This window comes from Brugia malayi (genome assembly GCF_000002995.4).
Source record: "Brugia malayi strain FR3 genome assembly, contig: Bm_v4_Chr1_scaffold_001, whole genome shotgun sequence".
Taxonomy (NCBI): domain Eukaryota; kingdom Metazoa; phylum Nematoda; class Chromadorea; order Rhabditida; family Onchocercidae; genus Brugia; species Brugia malayi.
In genome coordinates, this window is record NW_025062475.1 from 13,002,320 (window position 1) to 13,022,421 (window position 20,102).

The window sequence follows — 20,102 nt, forward strand, 5'->3', positions numbered from 1 at the left end:
TTAATATTGCTAACAACTTCAGAAATGTCTTAATAAAATGCTATGAACTACTTTATGTGATATTGGCAAGGTGCAATAATTATCGCTGCCATTACCTCAATTACATTATTCTAAGTGCTGTTAATATGATAATGATAAGATGATCTGACAGCTGTGACACAAATTATACTAAATTTAGTGTAATATTGCGTGGCGCATTTGTATAACTTTGTTATGCATTTCTTTGACATATTTAACTTGCCAAATGATAAGAATAATAATTTTCAGCAAAATGAACAGCACTTATTATTCTAACAGCAGTAATTTTATCAATAGTTCAAATGTGCCTTTGTGTGAAGGCTTAGGCATTTTCTGCCGTAAGTTTATAGATTACAATTAAACTTTATCAGCCATTTGAGCAATTCTTAAATACAAATATTCAAAAGTTTTGTCTAAAATTTTCTCATGGAATTTCGAGAAATTCATGTTACCTTCCGAGAAGAATGAAATAATTTAGGAAAAACTATTAGACAAATTTTCACGAAAGCATTGTTTATTGTTTTTTTTTTTTTTCATATATATGTATACTATTTTTATTAAATAAATGCAATATTATGCTAAGCTACACATTTTGATGTCATAAATTAATATAAAGAGAGAAGAAATTGTTAATAAATAGATTGCCGTAAACAAAATCACGACACGTTTGTTTAGCATATTTATACAACAGACGCCACGTGATAGCATATTTTACAACAGTTGGTAATATTATTATTATTCCTTTCATATTGTATTTAATATTTACGAAAGTGACGGATGGATTTTTCAAATATTTCACACTGAATTTAATGTTTGTTTGCGTAACATCGGCTATTGCTGCTCTCATAACTGATGCAATTAATATTACAAAACTATTTATTTCTATTACAGAAAGCAAATTACATTTGTAAGTTTCGCTTTCAATTCATTTCGATTCATTTTCAATCCATTTCGATTCATTTTCAATTCATTTAGATTGTCACAAGTGTCTCTTTAGTTTCAGTTTGTAATCCTAAATCTTGCAATTTGATGATTTAATAAAATAGTCATTGCTTTTTTAGATCAGATATTCAAAAATGGTCTCGATTTTATGTTAGGTTGGGAAGCATTTGGTTTCATGTTTTAACGCTGTATGCAGTCATAATTTGCTACTTACCCTACGTGAAACCCTTTTTTTATTCAAAGAAATTTTCCAATAGGTAAGTATTTTTCATTATTCTTCAATTCTTTTACTTTTACTCCTTTGGAAATTCATTCTTTCACTTCTTTTGATGGAAAGCTTTTGTTTTACTTTTTTTGTTGGAAAATTACTCTTTTATTTCTTTTAATGGGAAATTTCACAATCTCAAAATGTTAAAATAAAACTTTGATTTGAAGAGTAATATGGAAGCTATTTCATTTTCTGTTCTTTTTTCCGCACAAATTTTTATTTGGTTTTTCCTACTGAAATGTATTTTCTGGATTTGAACGGAAGTTATTGACCGTTTATTCTTCTTCCTCTATTTTCAGGAGTCAAAAACCATACTACGTTGCATTACATATTTCAGCCCTTATTTGGAGTACTTCTGTAACTTACCTATTTACAGAATTCAAATATCGTATACCTTATTTTCTAACACATATCACATTGTTTATTTCATTATTCTTTGCTGCTCTAATAGTAAGATTTTATGAATTCTGAAATCCATAGAATGAGTTATATAGTATTTCCGGCACCAATTATGATTAATTAGTGTAGGATGCAATTTTCCAGGTAATTGCAGATAATTTCATTTCAATTATCACATACTTCTCCAAACTCAATGATAACTTTAAATGAAATTATCAATGATCTCTGCAACAATAATCATTTCGTTATTTCAGGGATCGCTTAAAATAAATAAGTATAAACCACTCGGTGTTGACTCTATTCGAGTTGCAAAAGCGCAGCAGAAGCGTTTATATTCATTCATTTTATATAGTTATTCGATTGAATTCATCACTTTGCCTATGTTTGGTAAATTTTTATTATTTTTCTACAATAATATCATTTCCAATTGTTTACTAATAGTGAAAACTTATGATAACATTTGATGCATTTACAGACACTCTTTCATCTCTCTTTAAATTACTCAATCGAAAATCAAAACATATAATCAGCTAATGTACTTTGAAGCTTTTTAGCATCTTTTATTTTATCAATTTTTTTACTCAAAAGTGACATTAATATATGTGTATTTTAGTTAACGCATGCGCACATGCTTTCTGTATATTTGCCGGTTGCGAAAGCAATTTTCTTGCTAGTTATTTCAAAATGATACTTAATTTAATTATTTATTACTTTTATGAGGTAATTAATTAAGGAATCATTGCTTTCCATATCATTGATTATCTTTTATCATTCCCAGTAATTCCTCTTTCTTTCAGTGTCACATAATTTTAGATGCGATCGATCGCTATTATCACCATTACGATTCTTGCTCTTGAGCCATATCGCCGTGCAACTTTTTCATTGTTTAGTAAAAGAAAATAGATTTCGAAAGTGGAATCAATTCAAACGGTAAAAATATACTTTGTAAAAATACTGAATGAGCAGAAAATAAGACAGAATTAAATCTTACTGAAATGACAGTAGTATTTTAATCAATTTTTTTTTCCTGATTTTGCATTTGTAATAATAATTTACATATAGCGAAGGAACATTTGTGTAGGAAGAAATGCTTTGGTCACTAAAAAAGACCAATACGAAATAAGTAAGTGCTGTCACAAAAAATGACAACGAAAGGTCACATCTGGCGGTGTTGACAGAGCGGTTTTGTCTTTTCTTCGCAAGACAGATTCCACATAGTTCTCAAAGACACTAGCTGGCCTATGTATAATAATATATATCCATGTCGTCCGATTTGAGGCTAAGTAGGTGGCTGATGGTGATGGATTTGTTTAAGGCTGAGATTGTTGCGATAGCCAGTAGCGAATTCAACACAGATCGCAGTCTTAAGGCAGCGATTATTGTTCACCCTGACGATGTGACCTAAGCTCTAAACAGCATAATTGGGTCTTAAGCAAAATGACCTACCTGCTGGTGATCCTTGCTTATTATATTGGTCAGGTGATAAGTATAGTGGATATTTAGGATGGGCAGAGAGAGCGCTGATGGTACCGTTCAAGGAGTCGCAGGTGATGATCTCAGTTTTTGATAAAAAAAATTTTGATCGCAAAAGAAGTGAACAGTAAACACTAATTTTGATGTTTTTCTTCAAGTATCGTAAAATGGGATCTGATTTGAATGGAATATTTTGCAGAGAAAGCGATGTTTGATCAATCTTTATTTTATTGAGATAAGATTATCATGATCATGATCGTAGATATTGAATAATATTAGAAATGAGAACAGTGAATGTCAGATTGCTATCCAGAAAAATTAACTAAGTAATTAAAGATCATAACTCTTTATATATAGTAAACATTAACTCATAACAAGATGCAATGATTTGCAATACAAAGTGTTGTTAATCAATAATCAGGTATGGATGATAAGATGATAAGTCGCAAAGGACATCAGCTAAACGAAGAATTAAAAAAAAAATAAAAAAATAAAAAAAACATACAACAGAAAAGATCCCTAAATAAGAAACTGATAAATGTAAACAATCCAGTTAGGGATAAATTCCAAAACCATTATTCAAAAATATTCTTTGTTAACAAACAAATGCAAATATGTTTAGTTACAGAAAGATCTATTAATTCTATGAATTTAATACAATTTTATTTTTAAATATTATAATTCCATTTTTTTTTTTTCAACATTAAATGCTTATTGTTTCATACTTTTTTACGAAGTTTCTGAATGTTCTGTACGTCTTTTGTTAGTTTGTTGTCAATCGTTTGTCACTTGAAAGAATCCAAAAGAATGATACTTCCTGGATAGGTTATTACTGGATTGATTTAAACTAAGATGAATCTATGATAATATAAAGAGAATTAATAATCGACCGGGTGGTTTCGGGTTGCACACAGAATCCCTAACTTAAATTAATGTTCAATCAAAAAAGCGCCCGCAACAGATCATGTTGAGAAACTTAGAAGGATATTCTAGTAGTTTCACGATTTGTCATAAGGTCTGTCGCCACAATGGCGAAGCTATAACCTAATGAACAAAGGCTATTGTTTGAAATGATTGTAATCCACTTTGTAACCTTAACACCCATAAAATCCCTCCCAATTTTCTTCCTTACAAAGCCACTGATTATAGTTCCTTGTTTGGTATGGCTCGGTTGCGAGGTATCTAGCTTGCTTGTGTCTTTAAATGATTTGTAATTAAGTTACATTTGTGTGTTATGTATCAATTCATTATTGTAATGTTGTATAATATTTAATGTCAATCTGTGGTTTAGTTTGAGGTTTGAATAATAAAGTATTTCACGAAGACTCCCACAGTACACAGAACGGAACCAGTACAAATTCGAGATTCTACCAGTATCGAGAACAAAGAAGTCAGCGATCTGAACCATCAAGAAAGGAAGCTACTTTGTTTCACAAGGAAACAGGAAAGAAAGAAAGAAGTTCTAAATTTGCTTTTACAAAAGGTCCTTTTCTGCTAACAATGTCAAATGCTTTGATGAGTCAACAAGGGTCACCTAGGGTCACCCTCAAATAGAAGTGCTTCTGCATTAGTGAACACTACTCCATTTAGAAATATTCTTTGCAAGAATTTTATCAAATGTAGAGAGTAATAACTTTCATAGAAATTATCGAACTATTATTTCTGATAGAGTAAATTTAGGTAATATTTATAATTTCAGTTTACCTGAACAAAGACTGTGTAACCAGCACCATTTTCATTCAAACTACCTTCTTCACGTGGTTACTAAGCGTAGCAACGTCATTGTTAATGCGTGATAATTCATGGGCAACTAGAACAGAATAATACCTGTCTTCATTCAAAGGTCAATTTGATCACAGACCATTGGTCACATTTAGCCAACTAGAGTCATTTTTGTCGCGAATTTCGAATATTGCAAATCTCAAACTAAACTAAACTAATAAAACAATTTCAACCAAAAATTAAGCTAGCATTGCGATATGCAAAATTATGAATCATTTAACCAATTTTTCATTCTCAATGAACCATTTCCTCATGCATTTTAATCGAACTAATTTCTTATTACCATTGATAAAAGCTAAAATATCCGGAAGTTTATTACACATCCAAATATCTTCCCATCTTTTATCTAATTTTTATCAAATATTCTTCGACTTAGGCATTTTTGTTCAGAACCTATCAAATATTGAAAATCATTTTTATTCTAACTTATATTTATTCAATATAATTGTGAGAGATTCTTATAAATCTCTACTGTACGATTTTCTTCACCTTAACATTTACTTCATGCTCTATTATTTTTATTAATAAAATTTTATTCAAAGTATTTCGATGTTATTGCCAGTAAAGCTAAAAAATTATAGTTGCTTCTTTTATCGCTTCCTTTTTTCTTCATTTCCTATTTTTATTTTTAAAAATATACTTTAAATGTTATACACCAATACCATATTCAGTAAATAGAATTCGAGAATTTGTATAATTTATCGAATATAATGCTATAATCTAATCACAGATGCATAATATGAATTTGATATTATTTAATCAAATTGTATACTTACTTCAATGATTGAATTATTTTTTTTTACACCAACTCTCTTGGTAACAATTAATCCTTTTTTTTTCATGAAATAATTAACAAAAAAATTTGTCCAAAATTTGTCACACAGAATTTCAGTTTACTTTTTTCTCTTCTATTTTACTATTATTGTTACTCTTCAATTCACTGTAACAATGCGAAAGAAAGAAAAAAAGATTGTTTGTAAATTTCTTTTTTTATGTGAAATTCTCTCATGCAGATGAAATTTTCGAAATTAGTTTATTAATTACAAATATATATATATATCTTTTTTCAGATTTTTTTTTCTTTCGCTTCAATTAAATTTATTTATGAAATAGGGGAAGAGAAATCTAATAGTCAGCAAAAAAAAAAAAAAAAATACGATTTTAATTATTGAATTTCTTGTTAATTGGATTCTAACACATTTTCCATTAATTTCAGTTCTAGTAAAATTAAGCAATTCAAACTTTCTTTTACAGAAAAATATTATTTGAAATCATTTGAAAAGTTTTCAAACTTGAGAAAATGCTATTTTAACAGCATTTATGCAACTAATTGTATTTGGCATATGCTTTTTATATCGCAATCGGAAGTTAATGACTGATCTACTGGAAGGATGTGATAAATTAAATTAAAGCTTGCAATTTTCTTTTTTCTTTTTCTCAAAATTTTACAATGAGTCAATAAGAATGAAAAATTCTAATCAATTCTCAAAAATATTATAATTCGATGGCCATTTTTATTTTCTAGTTAATTAATTAATTGAACATCCTTGTAATTAATTTGTAATAATGATTAATGTCAAAATTACAATGATTACTTTTCAAATATTGTAACAATACTGATTATAAATAATATTAATATTATAATATCATGGCATTACCACCTATCATTTGATATCATTTACGACTTATTATTTTTTTGTCCTCATTAATTACCTCTATCATTATTCATGTCATTATCATATTTATAACTTATCATATATAATTAGATTTTACTTATTGTTTTCGCCAGAAATGTATGAATAAAAACGAACGATTTACTATACCTAACCTTACGAAAAGAGATTTATTATACTCTCCTGGGTATCTGAGTATAACAGAATTATAATCTGCGTAAAACAGAATTATAATCTGAGTATAACAGAATTATATTCTGAGTATAACAGAATTATAATCTGAGTATAACAGAATTATATTCTGAGTATAACAGAATTATAATCTGAGTATAACAGAATTATATTCTGAGTATAACAGAATTATAATCTGAGTTAATTACTAATATATTTTAATGAAAATAAAAAAAAAGGGAAGCATTCTTGTTGATTTAACAATTTTAGAATGTTTATTCATACAATCCTTTACATATGTTTGGATTAATGTTGAAAACTTTATATGAATTTGTATTAAAATTCAAATCTAGAAATCGTTAGTATTACTATCACAATGCAGTAGATAAAATCTAGAATTCCATTGTACTAATGAATTTTTTGATCGTTTCCATAATAACATAAACATATTTATTAATAAATGTTAGAACAATAAGATGAACTATTGCTGAAGAAATCACATTTAATTGTTCAAAATTATGCGTATTAAAAAAGTAATAATTTGTAGGTAACTATGATATCCCAGAAAAATGGGAAAAGACAGGTAAAGGTAAAAGATTGGCATTCTAAATTAAAGCTTATCAAACTAATGTTAATTAAACTTATCATATACATAAATAAGAGTCTTTGAAATAATACTAACAGCTTTTTTCAAAAAGCTTTATGCTCATTAAGCTTATCATCAATTAGATTGTTTGATGTTATAGTTGCAAAATTTCTGGAAAATTAAACAACAAAAACGAAATTTAATTTTAAAAATATTTGGGAATTAAAAGTATTACGAAAAAATTTAAACAACTATTTAAAGTTTCGGCACTAATCAATTCATAATTTTGGAAGTATCAGAACATTAATGATTAATGATAAATGAGTTTTACAGCGATTTGTATTTCTGAACAGTCATTCGGCACAATTGTTGTTTGCAATTAACATATTTTGACTAATCCGTAACTGTAAGGGTATTACCGGAACATTTACAGCGTATTGTAAGCAGAACAATTTCCGGATAAGATTATATTTCGTTCTGATCCGCAATTGCATGATTATTTCCGGAACATTTACAGCGAGTTGTAAGGAAAATGATTTTCGGACAGGAATGCAGCAGTATTCATCTTATCTATTGAACACTTCAAATTTCAAAAGGTGTTACGATCACTTCCAGAAAGCATTAACTTAGTTTCGATAAAGTTCACGTGACGTTAATAAAGTTCACGTGATGAATTGATTAACGACAGATTCGTTAAACGTTTTCGATGCAGATAGAAGTTTATTTTTCTTTATGATCTTTTTAGGTTTCTCATCGAAAATATTGCAAATATTAAGCATATTTCATGCCAATACTAGAAAATAACTGTAACAGAAACATTGAAATTAGTTGACAATGTATGTGTCAATTTATAATAAAAATTTAACTTTTGAATTTTTCTCATTAAAATTTGTAAACATAAATGAATGTTATCTTATAAATAATTCGTACAAGTTACACTTTAATTATGATACAAAACTATCATTCATACATGATAATATTAAGTATGATAAGAAAAAAAAAAAAAAAAAACCAAAAACAAAATCATAATTCTGAAAATTTTTTGTTTAACATATATGATTGAGATTTTTCAGTAAATATTTCTGTTGAAATTTTAATAATTCATACATGATAATTTAAAAAATTTTCTCTTTTTCAGATGCACTTTTCAGTAATTCAAAAACAACATTGCAAGTGGAAAATTGCATACAAATAACTAACTCTAAGCAAAAAATAAAAAAATAAAATTTAATTTCAAGCTATACGTCATTTTGTTGAAACTTTTTTTAATAAATGACATCAGATAAATACCGCATTGTCCACTTCCTGTAATTTGACAATTCCACCAGAAAATGTCATTACCCCATTTCTAGTAATTCAACCGTCAATTTTATTTTATTATAATATTACCGTCATTAGCGCCTCGAATATTGTCTCAAGTTCAATGATATAATAAAGTTTTGAATTTCCATCTGCACTTTCACTATTTTCTTTATGAAATATTAGAATAGACTGGAGATAAATGATAATTTTATTACAAATTTTAAAAAATTTACATCACAAAAAAAAATAAGAACTGATAAAATTTATAAGGTAATTTTAACATTTTCAACAAAAAATTGGTTTAAAAAAAATGCTATATTATATTTACGAAGCGCAAATCGGAATTTTTTTTTCACTTTGTTAACTGTTTTTTTTAAATCCAATATTTATTCATTTGTTTAAACAAACAAATCTCTTTTCACCATTTTTAGTTTCCTATTTGTATTCATCACGTTGCACTGGCGGAAATGGCAGAAATGTCCTTTGTTTTGTAATAAAATTGAATTTCAACTTCTTCTAATATCGCTGAGCAATCACAAAATGTTTTTCTTCAAGCTTTTATCACATTTTTATCATCATCGAAGATTGATATTTGATTAAATGTAATTCAATGATCAGACGAAGTTAATTGTAATTGAATTTATTATGTTTACCATAAAATACTTACGAATGCTTAGTTTGTTTACTTCTTCAAATGTTCTTCACTTCAAAAAACCTGCAGCGATATAAATATAAATAAAAGTTAATCATATAAAAAAAAAATAAACAACTAGATTTAGATAACAAAACATAAAAAGTGCAAGAAATTATCTTATTATTTAGCTTTGATTTTAAAATTCACACTTTTTTTTTTTAAATTTTTTTTTGAAAAAAAAAAAAAAAAAAACAAACAAACGTTCTAAAATTCCTAGAGTAGGTTATGATGAGTTGTTAAAAAAAAAATGCTAATTGTGAAAAGTTCCATTTTATTTTTGCAATAAAATTAATTGGAAATGAATTTGATTATAGAATAATTTCCAAATTTTAATGTTTAATTTGAATGTTATTAATTTATTATTATTTTTTTTAAAGAACATTTATATTTGTTTTATTAATTTGAATCAAAATAGCATTTCAAAGTAAAACGGATAGGTAAGAATTGTTATTGATAGCTAAAATATGGTTCTATAACAAAAATCGTATAATTTATGATTTATACAGCAATTTATGGCTTATTTAAATTATATATTAAAATTTGTTTTTTTTTTTTTAATCCATTTATTATAAACATTTCATGAATATCTTTGTTTTTCAGGGAAATGTTAAAGCTAAAAGAATACTTCAATATTTGAAACTTAAATAAGTAATGATTAAAATATTAGTCAAATCTTTTTCTCGAATTTAATCAAAACTTTTCTCGAATTTAATCAAAACTTTTTCTCGAATTTAATCAAAACTGACAGGTGTTATCAAGTGAAAAATCATTGTAAAAAAACTTTAAATAGCATTACCTGTGCTATTTTCTGATGCTAATTACTACTTTATTTATTGATTTATTTACTTACTTATTCTTTTTGTCATTGTTATTGCTGTTACTATTATTAATTATAAATTACTGAACTTCAAATTCTTTTGAGTATTGTCTGAGATATAGGAAAATCAGCTATTTAATGATAAACCTACATTTTACTCGTCTTATAACCAATAATTCTTCCTAAAAAAAAAAAAAAAAAAAAAAAAATTAATCCTTCGAAATTTAATCCATTAATTCCACTCAAAAAAAAAAAAAAAAAAAAGGAAAAAAGGCATTAATCCTTCAAAAATTCAACCTTTAATTGTTCAATTTGTAAATTGGTTTTTTTTTTTTTTTTTTTTTTTTTTAAAAAAATGATTCGTTGACTATTTGATAAGCAAACAAATTAAAAAAAATGTAACATGAAAAATTAATTAAATTAATTTCCACAGATAAAACTTAATACTTTAGCAAAGATGGAATAACTTGAAGAAATTATCATCAAAAATATACATTTATATTTTATGGTATTTTCAATTTTTTGATTACAAATTTCTTTATGAAATTGAAATGTTTGTTTTTAGCTAATTTATAATAAATAAAATTTGCTAATTTTATAAACTAACAAAAAATATATTCCAAACCATCAAACGAGGACAATTTCTTATAATTGCGCACCTCACAAATAGCTCAATGTATTGTATTGTAGTGTATCATAGAATTTTATGATCGTTACAAATTCACCTGATGCTGAATAATTCTTTCTTATAGAATATATACATAAACAGAGGGACAAAGAGAGAGAGAGAGAGAGAGAGAGAGGGAGGGACAGAGAGAGAGGGACAGAGAGAGAGATTATCTGGCATTTTAAAGAAGACATTTCTATCCTCTATTTTCAGCTTATTATATATTACTCATTGCAATTTTTACCTTCTTTATTATTCTATTTAATTTGCCAACAAAATCTCTTAATTTTCCTTTTTATTCCTTTTTAGTTAATTCACAAATTAATCAACTAAATATTTTTCAAATACTAAAATTATATTTTAAGTAATATATTTAAAAAAAAAAAATTCATATATCAATTTAATGATTCTTTGCTATTTCATATCAGATACTAAATTATATTCAAATAATTTATTTTTTTTTTAAAAAAAAAAGAAAATCATATATCATTTTAATGATTCTTTTTTATATTTCCTAAATTAATAATTAAACAGTGTGAAATTCTTCCTGAAATGATGTTTTTTAGTTTGTTTGAAAATGCTATCACATATTGAATTCAGTAATAATGCTAAAGTAAAATCAACTATTCGGCTTGCTACGTTACTATTAGTATTTTTTTTTTCTTTTGCTAATATTAAAAAGATTTTTAGTCGTATTTTCCATTAATAAAATGATTTTTGCGATAAGAAATTTCTCATTGTGATAAATTAAAATTTTTCATTTATTCGTTCAATTGTTAATTTGCTTCTTTCCGCATATAACAACTAATATTGTTGTTTAATTTTTGAAAAAAAAAATAAAAAATTTGATATTCTTTAAAATTTTAAATCTGTCAAAAAAAAAAAAAAAATTTAAATCTGTCAAAATTATCTTTGTGACAATTTGTTATTTCCCCTTCTTATGTCATCTCTCTCTTTTTTCATATGACAAGAAGAGACGATAAAGTAATTTTAAAAGGAAAAATGCAAACAAAAATATGAAACATGTTTTACTAACTTTGGCCAATAGTCATAAAAAAAATTTGACAATTCTTTAAAATCTTTTCCTTTTTTTTTTTTTTTTTTTTAACCTATTACAATCGACAAAATTACTCCTTAAATCATTAATCTGAAAAGTGAATAATAATACTGAATTTATTGGCATATTGAATTTGAAATATCACAAAAATTGACCAATTTTAAGAATGAAAATGAAAACTTTTATTTGAAAAATACATTTTTAATTGGTCAAATCAAAGGAGCAATTTATTAATGAAAAATTTTTACTTTTTATTAAATTAACAATGCTTTAAAATTACTGAAAATTCACTGAAATAATGCTTTATTTGATAAGCACTGCTAATATCTCAATTTGTCTCTATTCATTTTTCAAAAATAAATAAATAAATAAACTCAAAAAAGAAAATAAATAAACAATAAATAAATAAATAAATATCATATCATATGCAAAGCAGAAATTTTCTTTTCATACAAATACCATTTTTATTTTATTTTAATTTATGAAATCAGTAAAATCACATACTAAAATGTCATATAAAGTGCAAAAACTGTTTGATTAGCTGTTTTGGAAATTCATTGCAAATTAATATAATAGGAATTAGTGTAATTATTGTTCGAAAATTTCCAAACATATAAATATTAAAATACAAAAAGCTATCATTAAAATATTTCGGATAGAAATTTAAATTTAAATTTAATTGTTTAAATTTAATGCACAATCAATGCATAAACAAACAACTAAGCATTTAAGATTTTTGATAATATATCAATATGAGCAATTTTAATTAATACATTATAATTTCGAATTGATTTGAATAGGAAATGCTTCATTTGATAACAATGTCTTATCAGTTGATCGTGTATCCTGTTTGTTATACTTATCATTTTTATCACTAATGAAGTAATCATTCATAGTAATATTTAAATACAATAGAATTTATAATAATTTAGTTAACGACCGGTTTTTTTTTTCGTTTTTGTGAATAAATAATAGCGTATTAACGTAAACATAAGCGCAAAAATAATTGTTCGCAATATGAACTTAATAAAGATGATAAAATCTCGATGTAACGATGTTGTTTACATATGATAGTTATTATCGTCAAATAATACTCTCTTCATTTTCAATTTCCCTTTCTAACTCTTCGATATCTAAATAATTGGTCTGTGTAAATAAACTTCGCCAAAATTAAACTGAGCTAATGGAAAAGGGAAAAAGGTGCAAATTTGAATTTGTAAACTATAACAGATTACAAAAGTAGCATTTCCATCATTTCTTTCATTCTACGGTACTTCCAATCACTTTTATTACCACTTGCCATTACCGCCCCGTACTGCACCGTTAAATTTTCATTTTTATTATTTGTCACTGTCCTGCATTTTAATAATCATTGCAATACTCTAACAATTCGTATATTTACTCATTCATTTGCTATTATCCCTCCTAACTTTTCATTCTTTTCATTTCAAAATTTCAATTCAACCAATTCAGAAAAAAAGTATTTCTAATTTAAATTTTCTGAATTTCATTCATTGAATAATTGTAATCGTTAGAATAATATTATTAGAATAATATGCAAATGAGTTGTTTATCTTCTTATTACCATGTAATTAACATATTGTAAATAATTCTATTTATAGGTATGAAAAAGATATCAGAATTTTTTGCTTGGCTTATGTGTTTCGTTGCCATTGTTTCGTTATCAATAAAAGATAATTGAATTCTCAATTTATCAAAAATTAAACTCAAAAGAATATTTTCATTATTTGACTGATATTTTAATTTATTTCTAGCTAGAATTCATTTTAAATTAGCTATCACATTCAAATTTTCCAAATTTCGACCAATCCATTTATCACATTATCACTTTTGTTATCATTCCAATGTTTCATTGTATTAAATGACAAAATTATGAGAAACTTGTTTACATGAAATGCATTTAGGTAGCAATTTCTGGTAATGACATGTGCGCATGTCATTATTATGTGATCGCTCTGTAATTTTGCCATCTTTAAATCATTTATCTTCCAATTAGGTTAATTACATAAAGGAAGAATTGCTAAATAAATGTAAATTTTTCATAATTTTAAATACAAATGCTTTTATATTATAGTAAATGTAATAATTTTTCACATTATATAATGAAGCGCTTTTGGTCATATCGTCGAATTAATTATTTCAATGTAAATTTTTCATAATTTTAAATACAAATGCTTTTATATTATAGTAAATGTAATAATTTTTCACATTATATAATGAAGCGCTTTTGGTCATATCGTCGAATTAATTATTTCAATGTAAATTTTTCATAATTTTAAATACAAATGCTTTTATATTATAGTAAATGTAATAATTTTTCACATTATATAATGAAGCGCTTTTGGTCATATCGTCGAATTAATTATTTCAATGTAAATTTTTCATAATTTTAAATACAAATGCTTTTATATTATAGTAAATGTAATAATTTTTCACATTATATAATGAAGCGCTTTTGGTCATATCGTCGAATTAATTATTTCAATGTAAATTTTTCATAATTTTAAATACAAATGCTTTTATATTATAGTAAATGTAATAATTTTTCACATTATATAATGAAGCGCTTTTGGTCATATCGTCGAATTAATTATTTCAATGTAAATTTTTCATAATTTTAAATACAAATGCTTTTATATTATAGTAAATGTAATAATTTTTCACATTATATAATAAAGCGCTTTTGGCTGTGTCGTCGAATTAATTGTTGTCAAATCAACATATTTCATTGTTCGATTTTGCAAACATAGTAAATATAATTTGAAGTGTGCAAGGATGAATGAAAAATTATAATATCCAAATAATATGTATTTACATAGATTATAATAAAGATTCACTCATTTTTCACTGGATTTTATAATTGAATTAGGATTATATAATTGAAAATGATTTGAAATTAAATTGTAAAAAATATTATTTTTGGTGATCATTTTGCCATAAAAAATAATTACAAATCTTTTTATCATTTCTAAACCTAACTTCCAATTTGTTATATCTTTCATTATAATCATTCCTGATCACTGTAAGCATATTATTTTTTATTTTATTTTTAAATTTTTATTGTCTTATTAGTTGCTAATGAAATAATTAAAATTAGTTACTATGTTCGCTGCTATTCAATTATTCAAATACACACAGTGTTTTTAATCTTAAATAAAAATTAAAGTATTTTTGCAAAAATGATCAATTATCACAATCTTTTATCAACTAGATTTAATAAATTTAAATTAAATCTGTAAATCTGAACTATTTTGAGTTGTTTTTAAGTTCAAATTCATTTTTGCCTTATTTGTACGATTTTTCGTGCGTCATTGTCACAGCTTTGTACGATTTTTCGTGCGTCATTGTCACAGCTTAGCTTCTATTTGCAAAATAATTTATTCTTGTTGCTTCAACTTGAAAAAAAAAAAACAAAATCCTCAAATATATCAGTGTTTACTGCAACTCTAATCGTTTGTATTTTCATTTTCTGTGACAAAAAAAAAAAAAAATTGTCAAAGTGGCCACTCATTACTCATCTAATTGGTCACTCTTTACAAAAGCGCAGAAGGTAGAAGCGCAGATGGCAATTATTCACTACAAAAATACATTAAGGTCAAATGGAATAATGAACAAACAATGTTAGAAAGCTTTGATTGTTAGTAGTAGCAATCTAATGTCACCGTTCAACATTGTTTGCAAAGGCATGTGATATTTGCGCCATTCATATTCACAAAAAAAAAAATTCAAATCTACTACTACTTTCATATGTCTGCTGTATATCTATCATTCCGGATGGTTGACTGACATATCTGTCATTCCGGATGGCTGGTTGACAGACAGGGAACTATTCTTGACTTCTTGTCCTCAGCTTAACAAACAGCGCAGTATGTCGAGTTGGGTCATAAATTATGCTATTCCCTTATCTGTTGTGTGTGTGCGTGTGTTTGTGTCCGTCGACCCGTCCGTCCGTTCTTCCGTCCGTCCGTCCGTCTTTGTGTGTCCGTTTTTGTACGTTGTCTGTTTATATGTGTATGAATGTCACAAAACAAAACGTTTTGTTTTGAACCACAATCATTTTGTAGAGATTTTCCAATGTTTCCTGTTCATCGTACTTTACTGCCGGAGGGGTGGAATAGATCCATTCTTTCTCTTTGTTTACATATATCAATTAGTAAACAATAGTTGACAAAAAAAAAAGGTCAAGGAAGAGAGAAATATTAGCTGAAAGTTAGTCAAATTGTTTGAAATATATTTAGTTTATTTCAAAGCAATTTCAAAATTTGAATTAAAGTTTAATTTTTGTTCTTTTTTCTTTTACGCGATAGCTATTCAAATCAGATTCATTGGCTTACTCTAGCATAAGTGAGGATCGATATTTGGAGAAACGGTTTGACCTCTGTATAACCTATGACCTTCACCTGTTTACCCTCTTTTCTCCCCAATTTATATTGTTTTTGACACTGTCCATTTCAGTAGCAATTTATTCAAATAAGATTTACTGGCTTACCTAGCATATAAATGTAAGTGAATAAGCTTGAATCGATATTTGGAAAAATGGTTTGACCTCTCTATAACCTATGACCTTCCCTGTTTGTCCTCTTTTTTCCCCAATTAATATTGTTTTTGACACTGTCCATTTCAATAGCAATTTATTTTACTAAAAAGGATGTATATATTTAGTTAGTTTATTGTAATGGAATACATTGTGATAACCGGAATAATAACCGGAAGGAAAATTGTCTGCTCATTAAATTTTCCAATTATTGTTTTTATTTTTTTTCACTCTTTAAAATATTCTCATTTTTAACTTTCACATTCACTATTTCTTGTTTATTTCTAAACTTTCGCTTAATTTCGCAAACATTTTCAATTATCATAGATTTAGGTCTTACAAAATTCTGCAAATTATATATTATTTTAAAACTTTCTAAACATTCAATTGAAAATTTACACTCCTAGAAAAAACTAAAAATTCGTGTTTTTTTTTTTTTTTTTCGCACTAACAGATGGAAACAATGTTAAAATTTTATTGCGCTCTTTTTATTATGTTCCCATTATTACCAATAATTGAAGTTGGCTTCAATAAATTTCATAAAATCGGTTTAAAATTTGTTGAAAAATTTCCTGTGATATTTACAACATAAAATTTTAAAGTTTTTCGTTTTTTAATTTTTAAATGTCATTTTTCTTTTATCTAATTTTTGCACAATTCTGTGTTGCAACAAATTGAATCGATTTTTTTTAAAAAAAAAAAAAAGAAAAAATAGAAAATTTTTTGGACAATACCAATTGCTCAATTAGCAGATTAATTAAATAGAATTTTATTAAAATTTGTTTTGATAATTTTTTTTTTTGTTTTTTGATGAAACGACGGATGAATTTTTCTTTAATTATAATAATATTTTATAGGATTATTCACAATAAACAATAATTATTTGATGTAATAACAAGAATAAGGCTCTGATTAACTGCTATCAGCTTGTGACATTACCGCCATTCAACATTAAAATCTATCATTTACTTTCATTAAATATTTATTAAACTGGCACAACTGAATTCTTTTCCCACATTTTTTTTTTTTTTTTTTTGTTTAAAATTTTCTAATTTTCTTCGCGTTTTTTCTCCTTTTTTTTTTTTTTTTTTTTAAATAAAGCAAAATTTTAGTTTATGAGTCAGCCATCTCTCAAATTCTTTAATTCTCTCAACAAAATTATCTTCTCTCTAATACTAATTTTATATCTTTATTTATCAAAACTAATGTTTACTTCTACTACTTTTAGTAAATAGATGAAATACAATAATTCTTTCTTTCTATTTGATAAGAATTGATAAAAGCTAAATATGTTATCATTTCAGGAAGTAAACGGAATGATATTGTAAAGTTCTTTTCATTTTAAAAGGAAAATTCATTAAATTCATTTACCAAATACCATAATGTACACAATTGAAAAACTTTTTTTCTATTTATTTTGTTTATTTTTTTTTTTATTATTTATTGAGCAAAAAAAAAAAAAAAAAAGAAAAGAAAGAAAAGTGTAAATGAAATAATATCTGTTTTTTTGCTTTCGCATTCGTACTTAAATTAAGATTTGATAAAAGACGAGGAGAGGTAAAATTTTAGCATTCCTGTGAAATTTTACAAAAAATATTTCAATATGTTTTTTTTATTTTTGTTCACTTATTACTTTTTTTAAATTACTTTTCATCTTTTTTGTTCCTTTATGACAGTAAAAAATACAATGTTTTATTGAAAAAAATATTAAATCAAATATTTTAGTTAGAAATTTTTTTTGCAATTTAAATATTTGTACAATTATTTATTGCTAGTTCATATTTTATTTTATTTTTTTGTATTTTGTATTTTTTTTTTAAATTTTTAAACAATTTTGGTTATGAAATTAGCCTTAGCTATAAAATATCTTTTTTTTTTTTTTTTTTTTTTTAATTTAACTAATTCAATTTAAATATTTTTATATATTTGTTTACAATTGTTGCACTTATATCGCTTATAGCTTACAGCTTTACATATAACAAATTTTCTGATAGAATTTATAAAATATTTTTTATTTTGTAACTGTTTCATATTTATTTCTCATAAACCAAAGAACTCGTTCAAATTCTTTGTTTATGAGAAATGAATTTTTAACTGGTTTTGTTTTTCTTTTTTTTTGTTGTTGTTGTTGTTGTTAACAATTTGTTTGGTTCCATTTAACATTTGGATTAAGTTTCATTTTTAATAAGTTCAAATCTCTTTAAATTTAAATTATAAAATTGAAACAAGTCGTATTAAATTTTATATTGTAAAATGAAACAATCTTATTAAAATTCTAGCTTATAAAAATTGCTTATAGTGAATTGCTATATCTTTGATATTTCAATTAATCAACTTTTTTACAAACTTTTTGCAAATATTTGACTTTTGATTTATTTAAAATTTATAAATTCAAAATTTTTAAAATAAAAAAATTGCAAATATAAAATGTTACTAAATTTTTTTTTTTGCTAAAATTGTCATTAAAGTTTGATTAATTGTGAAAAAAAGAAAAAATAAAAAAAAAAAAAAGACAAAACTTTGTTCAATGATAAAAGTAAATATTCTTTAATGTTTGATTTGAATTTGAATGAGTCGAGTTATTGTGTTGATGTACTTTTTAATGATTTCTTAGTTTGAACGAATAAAATCGGTCATTTCTTTTTTTTTTTTGCAATATACTTTTTTTCGCTTAAAGAAGGTCAATAAAGGGAGAAAGAGAGAGAGAGAGAGAGAGAGAGAGAGAAAGAAAGAAAGTTTACCAAAACCATCGGATAAGTATTTATCAACAAATAGAGACATCAAATGTGAATTTCATTTTAAAATTTGCTGCAAAATTACTTCAATAATTTATTTGTCACAATTTCTATTTCATTTCTAATTTGACAATAGTAATTTATAATATTAATTTAATAACAGAAATAACATTGATTGTAATTGAAATTATTATTCTTATAATATTATTCATGCAAATCTTTCTTTTTCTATTGATATTCTTTTATCTTCAATCATTATTTTAACTAATTTATCAGCAAAATTTATCTATATTTATCGGAAAAATCAAACGGAAATTTTGATTTATTTCTAATCAACTAATCAAAAAAGTAAATCGGCAAATCTTCATCGTTTCTAATTTAAACGTATCATACTGATAGATCAAAATTGAAATACTACCTGTATGTTACTAATTTGATTAAATCTTGAATTACATTTATGGAATAAGGGAAAATTTCTATCTTTAAATTAGTCTTTTTTTTTAGAAAAAAAAAAAAAAAAACTTTTTTAATTTACCACTATTTGCATTCTTTTTCTTATTTTAAAAACTTTGTTTACGAATGGAAATTAGCGCAATGTTCTAATAAGCATCTTGTAAAGCACATATTTATTAATTTAACTTCCAAAAATTGCTTTTTTTTTTTTTTTTTTTAATTTATGTACGAATATCTTTTCAATTTATCTCTCAATTTATAAACAGATAATGTTACAAAATTATTAAATATTTATTTACTTCAAATAAACAAATTTTTTGAAAAAAAAAAAAAAAGAATTTCACTCAATAAATGTTGATTTGATATAAACGTTCCTAGGTTCTCTTCTGTGTTTAAATTTAAAATTTATCAAATAGAGAAATTCATTTCAAATTTATTTGATCATATTTCAGAAAAAGTTTGTTTTTTTTTTTTTTCAGCATTGGATCATATTCATAAATTATTCTACGC

The 20,102-nt window shown here is 24.9% G+C and overlaps 2 protein-coding genes across 2 annotated transcripts; both read left to right on the forward strand.

Annotated features, from left to right (window-relative positions):
• Positions 1-271: 271 nt before the first annotated feature.
• On the forward strand, positions 272-3,194 carry Bm13031 (Transmembrane cell adhesion receptor mua-3 precursor, putative; the record flags this gene model as incomplete). The annotated part of the gene is made up of 7 exons (XM_043077726.1): positions 272-356; positions 694-925; positions 1,080-1,217; positions 1,528-1,678; positions 1,882-2,014; positions 2,425-2,557; positions 3,131-3,194. 7 exons carry the CDS (start codon positions 272-274, stop codon positions 3,192-3,194), a joined length of 936 nt encoding a protein of 311 aa, XP_042933660.1.
• Positions 3,195-4,262: 1,068 nt separating this feature from the next.
• Bm204 (Uncharacterized protein) lies at positions 4,263-4,924 on the forward strand (the record flags this gene model as incomplete). Its single annotated transcript, XM_043077727.1, has 3 exons — positions 4,263-4,278; positions 4,398-4,583; positions 4,800-4,924. The coding sequence occupies 3 exons, from the start codon at positions 4,263-4,265 to the stop codon at positions 4,922-4,924; spliced, it is 327 nt and encodes a 108-aa protein (XP_042933661.1).
• Positions 4,925-20,102: the final 15,178 nt, after the last annotated feature.